The sequence below is a fragment of the Haemaphysalis longicornis genome, unplaced genomic scaffold (assembly GCF_048455015.1).
Source record: "Haemaphysalis longicornis isolate Haplotype H1 unplaced genomic scaffold, Haemaphysalis longicornis Haplotype H1 scaffold_3, whole genome shotgun sequence".
In the NCBI taxonomy this organism is placed as follows: domain Eukaryota; kingdom Metazoa; phylum Arthropoda; class Arachnida; order Ixodida; family Ixodidae; genus Haemaphysalis; species Haemaphysalis longicornis.
In genome coordinates this window covers 46,863,038-46,878,905 of record NW_027526335.1, presented here as the reverse complement: position 1 = coordinate 46,878,905, position 15,868 = coordinate 46,863,038, and the positions used below count along the sequence as shown (strand labels likewise).

The window sequence follows — 15,868 nt, the reverse complement described above, 5'->3', positions numbered from 1 at the left end:
GGCACGGTGGAGACGTCGGCATTCAGTAAACGCTATCGGCTTCTCGTTCTGTCTGAATGGAATGCATAGCTTGCATTCCAATTGCATCTGGTTGGCACTTCAGCGCTTGTTAGGCAATGTTCAGACTACTGACGCAAATCGTGATCTATGGACGTAAAAAAATGGCGTGTCACGCGGTTCGGTTGGCTGAGACTTGAAATGACGTCATTCTTTAAAGGTATTACGACAGTTGCGTGAACAGCTTGAACCCAGCCTTATTAGTTCCGCCTGGACGAAACGCTAAGTTCTCATTTGGATTCCGTCTGGGCGGGAGGTTACCCGCAGCACTATACAGTTCTGTCTGGATGGAACTTTTAACATTTGTTATCGTTCCGTCTGGTCTGGACGGAACTCTAGACACGGCCTTTTTTTAAAGCGAAGCTTCAGTGTCCTCAATGATGCCATTGTACGCCAATATGCCCTGCAGGAAAGCCAACTTTTTCTGATGATGATAATGAATGATGATGGGTGAAGAGAAAGAAAAAACTTTTGTGACCGGAATCGAACCTGGGCTCCTCGTTTTGTGAAGCTGGCATCTATCCGATTGCTCCATTTCGACATGGTTGAAACAAACGCCAAGCAGAAGGTACCGATTCGCGCCGAACATGCCAAACCAAGAATTGCTGTGGGTATTCTAAAAGAGAGGCGCGTACCTTCAGAGTAGCACATACTCGCAGCGTGGGTTTGGCCAAACAAGTAATCCATCACGAGAAAGCTTCGCGTTCAACCATCGTCGTCGTTAGATGGAGGGGCGCATGATTTTGTGTAGCGCACAGTTTTACGATCCCGGGAATTTGAGCTAGTAAGCGCCGCAACGTGGCACTATGACCGCGTGCCGCGCGTGCGATTCTAGTCTACATCGCTCTGCTGCTGGAGGCTATATGCTGGATCATAGCCATAGGTGGCTTTGCTGTGAGACATTTTAAAGGAGACAGCAAGATCGGCCCGCAATAATCATGAAGTCATTGATCGTGAGTCGCTAAGGAAAGCAGGAAGCGGCCTTTATTGGCTGCTTGTGCGCGTGGATGCGTTGATGAACGGTTCGGCGACAAACTCGACGGTCGCCGGGCCGTGCTGACGCTCCAACTCCAGCACCACGAGCAGGTTTTCGCCCTTCCTGAAGAGGGGCGCAGGCACGTACAGAGTCCTCTGGGGGCCCACGCTAGTCCAGTAGCGACCGAGGTTGAACCCGTTCAGGAAGACCACACCCTGGGGCAGAGTACAATGACGGTGCCGTAACAATTCAGGGCACCAATAGAGCTTAGGGTCTTTCAAAAATGAAATGCTCGGTATTGTGCGAGTCGATGTCTCCGACTGGCTTCTCAGCTATGAAGGGATGGCATTCTGTGCACTCAATTCAGTACCTTTTGGGAAAACCGTATAGCAGAAAATGGCTCTTGCAACCAATAAATAGTCAAATGGTGCGTTTGTAAACAGAGCGGAATAAAGAATATGCCGTGTCGGCTGCATGTTAATGCCAGTACCTCAAGGAAAGGCAGACTTATGCAGCAACACATGTTTCTGTTGATAATAAATCTCGGATGCTCATTGTAGCACAAACTATTAACCCGTTTACTGAACGGAATTGCATAAAAAAAAAGAGGCTGCGTAATTTGACCTATTCAGAATCATACGTATGTACAGTCTTAGTAATGTCGCACTTGTTTAGATGATGATCTTAGGTGAAGATAAATTGTTGATGTCCGTTTGAGCCCAGTAGGCTTACGCTGACCTGTTTCAGTACACCTAAAAACGCATGCAAAACTATTTAAAGTGCTAAAATATTGATGCATTCTTATGGTAATTCTGCAACTTTAAATCGTATGCCTAATTTAAGGATGCGCGACATTTCTGACAGGCGCTTTTGGAGAAGGGTCGATGCTTCCTTTGGAGGTAAGCCTTGTGACGAAGCTGTTCAGCGAATCTGGAAAAGTGAGTTAGCAAGAGTAAGCAAGTAAGATATAGTTGGTTAGTTGGTTAAGCACAGACATACCTAGCGTTGCGCAAATGCATAGCGCCCATTAGCTGCGCCCGAGTTGCACTTTTTCAAAACTAAGTTCGCAGCCAACCAAACTTTGCAGCCAACCAAACTGTACTGACTGACATTGTTCGCCAAAGCTTTATCATCCATCATACAGTTTCGGTGCTTGTTTTGTGGTTCATCCTTTGCACGAATACTGAGCTCTATGCTGCACGCCTGATTAGCCTCAGGCATGCGCTCGGCGTCTTGGGTGAGAACTGCTGGGTCCTGCCTGAATTCTTGTTTACGATACAAAATTTTCAGACCAGCGAGAGGCTAACAGCTTCGCTGTAAAATTGCCCTCAGCTTACAAAAGGTGCCTGACGGTACCAAAGGCTGATACCCGCTGTACTTCTATGGTTTACCCTGTGTTATCAAATGCACAAACATGGAATCGTCTCCCTGTTCCTATCTACTTACGAGTGTATGCACGTGTGTGAGCAAGCATGCCCTATGCCAGCGTACCTGTTATCTATATACTATACATTCGTGAGTGAAGTGCGCAGCAAGGTAATTTCTTGCGCGTCGCCCTTCACTCCCGCCCTGTTAAGTGTCGACACAATGCGAAAAGGCACTTCGAAATAAATGAGACTGGCGTCGCTTCTTGATCAAGCATTTCCCATAAGAGCAGGCCGCACTCTCAGACGCTCTGGAAGAGTAGCGCATTCACGCAGTTTACCAACTTCGCAGACAGACGGTGCAACATGCGTTGGCTAGGCTGTGCGTTCCATTCGTGTGTGATCCCCCTATTTCTTTCTTACATCTTTTGTTAACTTTGGCAACAGGTGTGGTGCTGACGATATCTTTTGCAATTGTTATTTGCATAAGATACCATCTTAGCGTCCTATGTTTACTACTTGCTCATACACATCGCAGGTGGGCTATGAGGCGCCGAGCGACGAGGGTTCAGCCCAGCCTAGTGACTCGTTCTAGCACCCTGGCTAACAAGTGTTTACGAGCCAATGGTACTCTCCAAGGTCATCCAATCGGCCCCAGTAAAATAAGGCGAACGACGTCAAAATGGGACACATCAGACCTTTGTCCACGTGTCGAGCCTCAGAAAGCTGTCGTATACGGGCTGGTCTTGTGGCAACGGGAAATTCGCCACGTACACCGCCAGTCCCTGGTCATAGTCTGCATCTCCAGTTCGCAGTTGCTCGATGGCCGCTCTTTCTCGTGTCCAGGGGGCGTTGGCCAGCTTTATTGGCGTCATCTTCCAACCCGTCAGAATTCGTTCGTCCAGGGTCACATTCTTCCCGATGCCCTGCCAGTACAGAGGACGAAGCACTTACTGCACAGGGCAAAACACCTTGCCGCAGCAATCTCGCTGTCTTTGGCATGCGTTTACGGAAGTCCAATTTTATCTGCGGATCTTATCTCGAAAGAGCAGGTTTTTCGGCGTCACCATTTCGAAGCCAGTTTCAGCTCACTGTGACGTCCTGTTGTTTTCAAAAGGCGTTTCTGCCACGAGCATGAAGTACGCATAGGGAAGGATTTATACCCCCCCCCCCCCCCAGCACACCCCAAGAAGGACTTCGACTCCCCCCCCCCCCCCTCCCCCCAGAAAGATTCCACAACCACGAGCACCCTGCCCAGGGGTTTATACCCCCCCCCCCCCCAACATCTCTCCAACACCCCCTAAGAAAACTTTAACTTTGACCCCCCCCCCCCCTAAAAAAAAAAAAAGAAATCGAAATTCTGAATAAACCCTTGCGCAAAGGCAAGACTTTTCAAGGCTGCTAGCACTCAGGGCTAGTTCATACATGCAAACATTTCTCAGCGCGGAGGAAACCTTGGGAACCATTAAGTACTATCGTGATACATTGAAATACGAACAACGGAGCGTGTGTCTTTCTAGACATATTGCCACGCATCCCGGTGACAGGCCGCGTATGCGCAGTAGAAATAAGTTACGATATTTCGTGACCAAACTTAGTATGGAAGGACCATCGTCTTTCCATCATCTGTTGCGCGCTTGGCACAAGATAGAAAAAAAAATAAAGGATTATAGCTGCGTGCGCTGTTTTCACTCAGCACAGCGGAACGCGGCAGGAAGACGAACCAAAATGCTCACACGCCGAATGGTCTTTTCATACCTACATTGGAGACGAACTCTCGTAAATTGTTTGTACTGCTCATACGCAGCTCTTCGCTAGGATGCGTGGCATGTACTGCGAGCCACGTGCTCCGTTGTTGTATTTCAATGTATCACGATACTAGTACGTAACCGAACCTAGCAGTTGCGGGCCGTCTCTGGGCTGAGCCGCGTCGTCGTCGTAACCAAGTGAACGATGGCAAGACCGACGAGTGAAAATACCGAGGGAATGATGGCAAGACCGAATAGTGAAAGAAAGCAAAGGAGGAGAGTGTCGCAAAATTGTGAGGGGAGGGCGGTTCGCCGTGGCGGCGTGAGCGCTCTCTGAAAGTGTGCGGTGGGGAGGGTGGGGGCAGTTTGCTGTGCCCGCACGAGACGCTCGTCTGCGTGACGCTGGAGAAAACGTGATGGGGGCGTGCGTGTGACGATGGTGTGCGTTCGCTGCCTAAGACGCGGATCACGGTCCCTTCCTGAGATGCACTTCGCGCCGCCGACGCAGAGGCTCATCATCGCTGCCGTCGAGAGAAGCCACGAGTGAGTGCTGCCTCAGCGCACTGCTGCTGAGCCCGAATATCGCGTTTAGAAGTATCGTAATCGCCCGACAATTTTTAAATTAAAGAACGCATTGAACTTGTTGTAATAAAAGTAGCCTTACAGGGTGCGCCCAAAGCAACGAGCTAAATGAATAAGGAAATCGAGAACATGTCGCCGCCGACACGTGTGGAGCGGCCGGCTGACATCATCGATGTGGCCACGTGGTCTATGCCTCCACAACCACGGTCCCTTTGTCTGCGGCGGCATGCATGCGCGCAAAGCTTGGCTCCGGTCTGCCCCCTTGCCTGTTTATTTTCATGTGCGTCCTCATTCGTGTGGCCCCACGAACTATGCTGTCTTATTGCCGGCGCATGGCTGCGCACACGGCCACTGGTGTACACGGTCACACGGGCACTGTCAATCCGGATTGAAGCGAAGCGCGATTGACTTTTCGAGCGCGCTCGACGCACCGCCGCTGCTTCACGGCACATTCCAATCCCGACTGAGGAGTTGAACCGGTTGCACTCACATAGGCCATACGGCGCCAAAAATCTACTTCGCAGCCGGCGTCTGGTAACTTTGCGTGGTCGCAGGTATACGTAACTATATACATGTTATCGCACGCTTATTTGGGTCAAGTTATTTGATGCAATTTGTGGCGTCAGTTGATGTCGTCAACTAATGTGCCATTAATTAGTCAGCGGGGACGAGAGTATCACCACTCTCGTCCGATCGCGCTTGAGAAACCAGGATTGAGTTCGAGCGGGATCGGGCTCGATCGCGTTTGAAACTCCCGTGTTGAGCTCAATTCGGATAGACTCAATCGCGCTTATAAGTACCCGTGTGACAGGGGTATTATCCTGTGTTTCAAGCGGAGCGGTCGTTCGATCCTTTCGGCATTCGGCTGGAATATTGTGTGACGGGGAAAGAACGTAACCAATTCGTAACTCACCTAGACTGTGTTGGTATACAATGAACAGATTTGATTATTCTGGAAAGGATTGGACTTCACCATAAACTCACCCAGACCAAACAGCGCGGTGTTTGATTTGTTAGCTGACTCATCTCGACTGTGTAAGTCCCTCTGATTGATCTTCGCGCCTGCTATTTCTTATAGTTTATTGCGGAGCACACGTTGGCAAGTACGAGGACTTCGTGCCAATTCTGACCACGTGACAGTATCATGGACCGGCTTTATTAAACGAGGCATACGATTTGTCATGGGGAGCTAGATCTTTAAACGATCAAGTAATTATTCGCTTTCTATCTCCTCAGCCACGCTGGGAGGAATCGCTTATACCGCTGTCACACGAGCACTTTCGATCCGGGTTGAAGCGAAGTTCGTTCTTCAATCGTTCTTGTTGCTCGCCTACCTATCCTTTTATCTCTCCCTTTCTCCTACCTATCCTTTTATCACTCCCTTTCTCCGCTATTCTTTATATACCCCTCCTCCCCCCCCCCCCCCCCCCCCCCCGCACTGGGTTGTATGCAGGTGAGCCCCCAGCTGGGCTCAATAATATCCCCAGTGCATCTCCTTTCCTTTTCACTCGAACCACTTGGTTAGTTGGTTCAATCGTTCTTGAGCAACCAGGAGACCAGGATTGAGTTCCAACAAGATCGGGCTCGATCGCGATTGAAACTGCCATGTAGCAGCGCCCGATCCGGATTGAGGTCGATCCGGATCAACTCAATCCCGTGCGACAGCCCGTGCGACAGGGGTATGATGTCCCAGCGCACAAGCAGATCGGTATGTCTATTTCCGTTTCTTCTGTTGCACCATTTCTTGGTTGCCATTTTTTCTTTTGCACGATGTTATCAAAAACGGACACTCTAACAGCTCTGGGGTTGTCTTGCGGACACCCATTTCGTGCTGACCTTTGGGTCAAGGAAGTGATTCCCGAAGTTAACTCGTCCTTGGTTCTCCACAAGAATGGACAAGGTCTTCCCTTCCTCTGCTTTCGTGAGATTGAGCTTTTGCTCTTTGTCCGTGCGGGAAAGGATGCCGATGAAAGACTGGAACTGCAGAAGAGAGAGAGAGAGAAAAAAAACAGAAAAGAAAAGCCACAATTAAGGACACATTAATTCACCACAATTAAGGCTTGATAAAAAATGGGGCATTATGCACGAAGAAGCTGATACTTGAAGACTCGTGGCGTCAGGGGTGAGGTCACACGAGAAGTAGCTTTAAAATTTATCAGCAACATCGGGAGTGCCCGGAAGGGATGCCATTTTCGGCTGTAATGTCACCACCAATGAACCAATGATGTAAGGGGTGTAAACTGGGGGGAAACAACAGCGGGTTCGGAGCTGACGGACCGTGTTGCAGCATATGGTTTCATTTTTTGTTTGTCGGTGCATGTATGAATATTCTTTGTGCATTCAGTTCCATTAAACGAATTGAATTGGTAACAAACGCACAGAGGACGGTCATAATGCACAGGCTAGAAAACGAAATATAAAAACTAAGCCAGATAGAGACGTGCAGCAACTGGACACTCGAATTAATGAGGACCATGTGAGGCAGTCATGGATGTGGGTCTGTTAAGCTTGCCGAGCTCCTGCTGGAAAGCAAACGCAAATTGCATGCCTTTTTGAGCGATCCTTGCACGGGACGTGAGAGCTGCGTGCAGTGGAGAAATAAGAGACATCGATACGGGACCCAAACGACACAGATGGAAGCTCATTTAGGCTCCTACCATGGTTGCGCTAAAGTTAGGTGTCAATTGCGTGCAATGATAACTCATCCCAAATGCTTACTTCAAAGGATCCCTATATTTTTTTTCAACTGAATGCATTCAAGTGCTTTCATTAGACTCTAGTAGGAACATATAAGGCTCTGGTGTTGAACGCTGTGGATATCGTGAGTCGGACTCGTTATGCCAATGACAAATATCGACAAACATGGTACGTCTGTGAGGCACGTCTGTGGCAACGAATGCGCTCATACGGAAACCCACGTTATCCATGTAGACATAGCCACGATCTCGAATGCCGTCCGCTTGCAGCGTTGCAGTCGTCGGGGCTGTGAGAGGGATTTGTGTCTCGTAGAGCACGAAGCCATATGCCTGCGAAAAAAAAAGAAGAGTGAATTCGCAACTCTTGAGAACACCAACTTGAATTAAACTGAACGAATGTCAGGCTCGGACAATGAATGTTTGCTGCATTGATATGGTAACTGAAATGGCAACTGAAATTACAGAGACAACAAGCATTTATCAGGAAGGTGTGCAGTAAGATGGTTGCAGGGGGAAACATAAGCTGCAAAAGCTTGAAAATGCTCATTTGGCCACAAAATATTCAATGTCTAGATTGTTGCCGTACGTCTGCATCACCATTTTTCCATCAATTCGTGCCTTCAACTAATGATTACGGCTGCCCATATTTTGTGTAGCGATAACAGCAACAACGATGACGACGACAACAACATGCTTTGAGTATTGATTTGCTTTGAGCTTGCTTTTAAAAAAAAAATATATGTGCAATGTGAGCGAACCCGGTTTTGAAATGGAGGTGAAATGCGGAGTGTAAGAATTTGCGACGTCTTAAAACAATGTCATGTTTGTACTATGTAGACCGCTTATAAAGTAACCGCTTATAGTGCAGGATCGGACATAACGAGGGTTTTTTGTGACTACTGGTTTCTCTCTAATAGAACTCAATGCATGAGCATACCGCTTAAGGTATGGTTGGACCAAACACATTACCGTTTGTAGTGCGGTTATTCGGCAGGTCTGCTGAACGACCGGTGCACCTGGGGCATCGCTTTAGGGTAGCAAAAGAAAAACGAAAGGATGAAATCGGCCATCTGACGTAGCGCGCACCCCTTGCTCTCCTCTAACTTCGACACATAATAAAAAAAAATAGGCTCCCTTTAGTTTGTGCGTACGTGATAACCACAATCCGCCTTTTTCAAGACGCCACTGCGCATGCGCGAAGCCCTAGCGGTGAACGCGAGAAACTGTTTGGAGGGCCACTGCACCATCCGTCTGCAGCGTCCACCGATACTCGACTGAGGCCCATGCATCGTCGGCAACGTGAACTGCAAATATCTAGCCACTTTTGTGTCGTTTGAATGCAATGCCGCTTTCGTGTGCTGCGTACAAGTGCACCTGTTGGGCCAATTAAGGGTGACAAGAACGAGCGTTTTTTGCGCTTCCCGTCAGCTACGCGCGACAGGCAACGCCGAGAAGCCTTGGATTAGGGCTGTGAGACGCCCGTCTGAAAATGGGAAGCGGAAGTAACCGCAGTCAAGTTTAACCGTGGTTACGAAACTTTAACCGCGGTTATCACAAACTGCGGTTTTGTCTGTTCCACACGCGCCTCGGAAGATAGCGACCCCCCAACCCCTCCGCGCCCGAGCGCGACAACTTGTTTCCATCAACCCGTTTTCGCTCACGATTCACGCCCGTGTCGACGATTCCGCGCTCGCGGCGGCTTCTTCGCGTAACAGAGAGGACCCTGGTGACTTGCACCAATTGGGAGACGCGAATTTCATGGCGGGAGACTTGAAGCGCTACGAGCAACCGGCCGGCCGTGCTATAGATGTTTAGGCCTACGCACCACCACGGAATTTTTTGATGGGCAACGTGGATGGCATTGCATAAGTGCCGAGCACTTTATGGGCTCGCCTTGTCGTCTTAGCTCGCTAACGGTCGATGCGACTGCCGGAATCAGGCGGCGCAGCGAGATAACGGATAGAGCCTTTTGTCCCAGCGTCAGTGAGTCACGCTGAGGCTTCGAAAACCACGTGGTTTAAATAGTCGTAACAGTTCGAACCTCGTGAACCAGCCGCTGGCGCTTGTCATACATCTCCCCGTCATTTAGCACAAAGAAAACTGCAGGTACATTTGAGGCAAAATGTGTGTACATAATCGACATCCTCCGAGTTCATTTAGTTAGGAACGCTCGTTGGGTTGGTTTTTACGATAGTAAGCGAAAAAAGTGGCCGCGTAAGAAAGAAATGGCGGCGAGAAATGCCGCAGAAAGGCTCCAGCCGCGGAAGAACAAATTGGCGTGTTCGAAATGCCGCAGAAAGGCTTCAGCCACGCAAGAAAAAAATTATGCATTCGAAATGACACAAAACAGCCAGGGCCGGATTAGAGGGGGAGGGGGGGGGGGGTAGGGGGGGGAGGGGGCTACATCCCAGGGCCCCGCTTCGATCATATGAAAAAAAAAAAGATATCTTGAGTGTGCTCGCGGCCCGCATTGAAAGTTGAAGGTAGGAGCTTCAACCTCACCTTCACACTGAAGCTGACTAACTCGTTACAGGTGGGGACGAGTGGGGGCCCCTCATGTTATGTTGTTGGTTGACAACCTTTAGTTATTCCTACTCGTCTTCCTTGTTTCCCGATGTTTATGAGAAGACGTTTTGGACCAAAAGTCGTGGGTAATCAGCTTGACCGGGCCTAAGAAGCCACATAAAAAAGGCCCCGAGCTCGGCTCCGGTCTTTTTCAGCACAGGTCGTTTCGGTAGTCTTTTCGGTACACGGACATCGAAGTACGCGGACGTTTCGGCGCGCGCACGTTTCGGTATAAGAAAGGGTCAGGCATGCGAATAATGAAATAATGTCTGAAGGACAGTGCAAATTGTTCAAGCCTGAGGGACGTTATATGTAATTATTGACAACTTAAGCACTGCCGTATGGGCTCATACAGTTTCTGCCACAAATTTCAATGTATAGCGCTTGACAAGGAAGTTCATTGCGATGACGATCCGTTCAATAAAGCTAGTGTATTAGTTGAATCGCATAAGCGTGATTGATATCGACTCGATATGTCTCGTTGAATGGTCAGTGAATATATGGTCATTTAAATGTTCAAAGGTTGTGTAGGCCATTCGCGGGGTCGTTCGGCTTCAGTCCGCGCCTCTGTGCTGTAGCCTCTGCAGACTGTCTGGGCAACAAGCGTTGCGGAAACTGCATGTCCGCGCGACTCCATTCGTAACGTAATTCTCTAGACTCCACTCCGTGTGGACGCAGAGGCCGCCGGGCCAGCCTGACCCTAGCGGCTCCCTTCGAGATAGGGAATCAGCAGGCCTAGGCGGTGTGAAGAGCTCAGGCGTGGACGCCAAACAAAGCAACAACAACGTCTGTTTCCTTTCGGGATGACGAAAGCTGTGTCGACTTAAAAACGCATACTGCGTGCGGCCCCTTCGATGCCGCCTTGAAAACGGACCTCCGCCGCGACTCGGGGACGGTAAGCTGTTTGTCCCCGTGGGCGCTTTTCGCTTTGGAATGAGCCGGCGGACGGCGCGCACCAAAGGGCGGCCCGCAGATCTGGTTCCGCTTGGGCGCGGCGGCAGAAGAGGAGGAACCCCCGAAGGAGCGCGGGAAAACATGGACGCGGCAGACGTGTTGAGGACTCGAAAACGAGAGGTCTACCCATACTCGCCTCTGTCGTAGATCCCGAATCTAGATGAGAAGGTTTAGCGTGCTTCTACTGCCAGTTACGACCGAACAACCACCCGACCGATCGACAACGAACTACTGACTGCTGGAACTGTTGCGCGGCACCGACGGGAGCAGCAGCGCGGGGGTGAGCAGACATTCTATCCCTATTAAACTGTTGTGTGATGCCATCTCTCGTGCCCACCTGTCGCTCTCCAACCCAAAATGGACCCGTTAATGTGTAACAGCTTGCCGACTAGCAAGACCATCTCAGCTGCGCAACAGGAGTTCATCGCCGCTGAAAGTTCGACGGCCATGCGCGAACCCATGCACTAAGAGCACCGCTCCCCAGCCCAAAAAGCGACATTTTTCTGCTTATTGTCTTTGTGGTAATCGTGCTGCGATAGGAAGGTTGCGTTACGCGACACGTCTGAGACCCCCCCCCCCCCTTACTCCTTTCCCCCTATTAAAAGGCGGCGCGTGTTCTAACCGCCGCGTGCTTTCTCGTCTGCGCGGGTAACCTACAGGATTTTGGCCCGTAAGACGCGTGGCGGCTAACTGTTTGGCAGATGTCTGTGAGTGACAGCTGCCTACGCGGACGTTGAGCCCTCCCATATATGCAGGCGGAGAACTTTCCAATAAAACTAAAACCTTACAGGCGTAATAAAATATGCTTCTTGTAAGAAAATACTCTTCTGTACTATGTCGTGTGCAGGCCGACACGGCGCTTCGATTAATTCTGAATCTGTGATGGACCGGCAATCAAACCATACTAACTTTTACGCCTGATAAAGTCCGTTATATAATACTGGAAATCAAGCCAAGAAATTAGTTTCCGGAAAGCGTAAAATTATGTATAATTTATCACTGTTCAGAGAGCCTAACACGGGGTTCGAAAATTTTCGCTTATTAGAGCAGAACCATTAACATCATCATCATCATCATCATCATCATCATCATCATCATGGCCCCAAGGACGCACTAGCCCTGGGCCCCAAAGTTTCCTAATCCGGCTGTGAACACAGCTCTAGCACACGAAATTAAAACAAGCGCAAAAAGAACAGAACTCCCGATGGCGCGGTTTCAGACAGGGGGTGCGCGAGCACTGCTAAGGCGGGAAATTTGAAATGCATTGAGTGGCAGCAGTGAGCGGATAACGGCGCTGCAGTCCATTATGGCGAATTACTGCTCTGCCCTTCCGACAGCTTTCACATTGAGTGGAACGACTTTAATTTTTTTATGTTCCACTTTTCGCCCAGACTATCAGCTCTCTTCTTGCATGAGCATCTTCGCTTGCGCCTCGTGCGGCAGTTTGAACGCGCTGTTAGAAGCAGGTCGCTGGAGCGGCAACGGTCTAAATAGTGTTGCCATGCGAGCCAACAATAGGCGGCCATGCGAGCAGTCATAGTTGATTTTACCCAACCGGAATAACCGCTTCTGCTCGTTGATCAGCTAGAGATGCTGCGAATTATTGATAGTGCCTGTGAGTGGAAGCGGTTTGGCCGATTGCGTAAAAATCGAGACAGACTTCTCCCATCTAGTATACGGCAATCCTCGCTGGTGCCGCTCCGCACCTGCAAGTGATCAGTCTGTCTTGAAGAATAATGTAAGTGGCTTTAAAGGGGGCATGAACGCGAAATGTAAGTCGGTTCATTAATAGGACGTCTTTGTCTCGACAACATAATGTAATTTAATGGATAAATTCAAATAAATATTCAGGATATTACAGAAAACAAATGAAGCTGGGCGACTCCTAAGCCCCTTTCCGGCAATTTCTCAATGACGTCACAGAATCTTGTTCGCGCTAATGGCGGCCACCGACCAAAGCCTCAGCCAAGGAATTGACTAGGCGATTGAAGCGGGGCCCCTAGTTTCGTCTTACCGTATCGCTTGAATGCTAACATGCAATTAGCCCACCAATAACTATGTTTTGCTGCTGGTCCATATAACGTTACTCCGGGCCATATAGTTTTCTTCAATTAAAAAACATCTTTGTATGGGGCTGAGTGAGTTGTCAAAGGTTATATATAGCCTTTGGTTATTCACAAAATACAACTTTCTTCAATTTGAAAGAACTGTACATTGGCAGATCCAGAGGGGGGTCCAGATGTCCTGAGCCCCCACCCCCCCGTTCCGACCCCCCTAATTTTTGAACTATACAGCCAAGAAGATGACCCCTAAGGTCGTAAAAGAAGCCTAGTTGATTTTTTTCTATTTCTTGTATTTTTGGTTTTCCGAAGTTTCGGTGAAAAAAGGCTGCTCTCCTTTTCTTCTCCTTGTCATCATCATACTCTTCTCCTTATCATCATCATTGCTGATAGAAGCTGACCCCCACCAGAAAAAATCCGGACCTGTCCCTTGATGTGTATACAGTTCTTACAAATTGAAGAAAGTTGTATTTTGTCTTTATGGCCTCTTTAATTCTACCAGGGAGTATATAGCAGCCGATCTACGGGGTGTCCCAGCTATCATGCACAAAGATTTCAAAAAAGAGCAATGGCGTTACTCGAAGAAAACCCTGTGAATAATGTTTCCGGTACACTGGAGTATTGGCGGGTAATTTTCTCGCAATAAGATTTAAACAAGTAATGATATTTGATTATCCATATTGAAAAGTACTGTCGCAATCATTACAGTGTCAATAAGTATTTTTCATATTTCGCGGGGTTACTTTATCAGCCACAGTAAATGAATACGCGATTAGTACATCGCCCAAAATACCGCAGTTAGTTGAAGCCTCATTGCTTCAAGTGCCTCAAGTGGGTACCTCGAGGGCCTCGTTGACACTTTAATGATTGGGACAGACTTCTCGATTTCGATAATTAAGTACAATTACTTAAATCTCATTAATAAAAAAAAATTAGTGGCCGCTACTCCACTGTACTGGAAAAATTATGCACCAGGTTTACTTCAAATAACGCGATTGCTCTTTTTTCAAATCTTGTTGCATGATAGCTGGGACACCTAGTATATGCATCAGCAGCGACGCGCGTGCCGTGTTAAAGGCGCAGCCCGTGCAACAGAGGACACAGTATACAACACAGCAGCGTCTTACCTGACCCAGTTGTTCAAAGGTGAGCGGATCGGTTGATTCGACGGTGCGACTGCTTGACAGCTCGCGCAGCTGCTTCATACCAAACACCTGCAACACAAGACCACAGATAATGGTCGCTTGACTTAATTCTTAGTACTCAACTTGGGAACAATCATGTATCATTGTGCATGCAGTGCCTCGATCGAGCGACGGAAGTTTCACTTTACTACTTTTTGTTCCAAGCTGAACATCGGGCCGCCGCGAATAATGCCGCCACATGCGTGAATTGTGCAAGTGGGAAGGAACTTGTAGATAAGAGCGCACGGACTCCCTGTTTCGCTTCTCACCCAAAAAATAACTTTCCGTAGCTTTCACCCGAAATGTACGAACCGGTCATTGCGACGAAATTGCAGTTGCCCTCACCAAGCACAATTGTGGAAGTGCATGGTGGGACGTGAGGAAGAGCATTATGCATATTAATCGATTAGCCCTGTTCACCATTTTGTTTTATTGTAAAAACGGCCGTTAAGATAAGCGATCCGGACGATGTTCATTAATTGTACCTTACCAGTAATAGCGTTGCATTCATGTAAAAAAAATCAAGCAAGCTTGCACTCACGCGCAAGATTTGAATGGCGAAGCTGTTGTAGGTGAGCATTGCCGGGCGCATAGTTAAGTTTGTTTCAGTATCATTGTTTATTTGCAAAGTTTCAACCATTGTCATATGCATCGTCGTCACCTTCGCGGCGAGTTGTGGATGCAAAGTCATCCTCAGCATTGTAGACTTCCACCAAGCTCTTCGTCATCGACTCGAGGCAGCGGTGACGGGATGTGCTCGTCGTCTCCGGAAGGACTGGCACACTCGTAGCCATGTCTCCAATTATCCATAATGGCTTCTAGAGAGCGCGGCGGCCATGGTGACCCCTCCCAAACAGGGTGTATTTTCATCTTTAGCATTAGCGCTGGAGATTTTTTCTCTTTCTCTCCTTTTTTTTTTTGCTAAAGCCACAGTACTAGCCGGGGACTCGGTGATCGTCGCGCGAGGCTTGCGCTCACGAGTGCTGGGTATTTTCTCGCTCCTCGGGGTTTTTGCAGTTTTTAAAGACGATAGTCTTTCTTGGGCTACTCAGGCGCAGAAATTTTGGTATGTATGTCTCTTTGTCTGTCTGTCTGTCACTCGATTCAGCCGGCTAGCCAAAGTGAAACAGAAGTTGGGCAATTGTCTTATACACCCACAGCCAAATCTAAATATCTAAGTCTGGTGTCAGTGTTCAGTGTAAAGCCAAAGCCTTGCTTTGGCTTTAGAAGGGCGTTTTTCTCACGCCCTTCGCACGCTGTGGTTTCCATTCTTTGCATTATAACTCACTTTTGCTCGCTTTAGCGGCGGAGTTGGCTGCCGGTCGATGTATTGTTGCCCACTAGCCAATGCCATCGCAAGTACGGTGTTACATGTGCTATCACTCTTCCTTCTTTTGTCGCTCTGTGTCCATGAATCGGCGGCGGAAATTTTTGCCGACATGCCCTATTGTATTGCTGACGTAGTAAAAATGATAACTGGGATATGATTTTTCGTGTCGTCATCTTCAAAGAGGCCAGAGGAAGAGAATGAAAAGAAGTACGATAATTCCTAGAACTTAAAATGAATTTCATTTGGAACTTTTATTATTAATTCTAAAGCATTGTTTCATCAATTGATTTGAAACAACACAATAAACAATTTTAGTTCACTTTCCTCAAGACGGGCACTGCATAGGCCAAAC

At 48.4% G+C, this 15,868-nt stretch overlaps 1 protein-coding gene across 1 annotated transcript in view; it reads right to left on the bottom strand.

The window, feature by feature from the left end:
• Nucleotides 1–1,023: 1,023 nt before the first annotated feature.
• Nucleotides 1,024–15,868, bottom strand: part of LOC144175208 (beta-galactosidase-like) — a 59,433-nt gene continuing 44,588 nt past the window's right edge. Inside the window, exons 11-15 of the mRNA XM_077704311.1 lie at nucleotides 14,130–14,216; nucleotides 7,646–7,753; nucleotides 6,564–6,707; nucleotides 3,096–3,323; nucleotides 1,024–1,248 (exon numbers count right to left, since the gene is read on the bottom strand). Of these exons, the coding sequence (XP_077560437.1) occupies nucleotides 1,042–1,248; nucleotides 3,096–3,323; nucleotides 6,564–6,707; nucleotides 7,646–7,753; nucleotides 14,130–14,216 (774 nt within the window). The 3' untranslated portion in view covers nucleotides 1,024–1,041. The remainder of the gene's footprint in view (nucleotides 1,249–3,095; nucleotides 3,324–6,563; nucleotides 6,708–7,645; nucleotides 7,754–14,129; nucleotides 14,217–15,868) is intronic.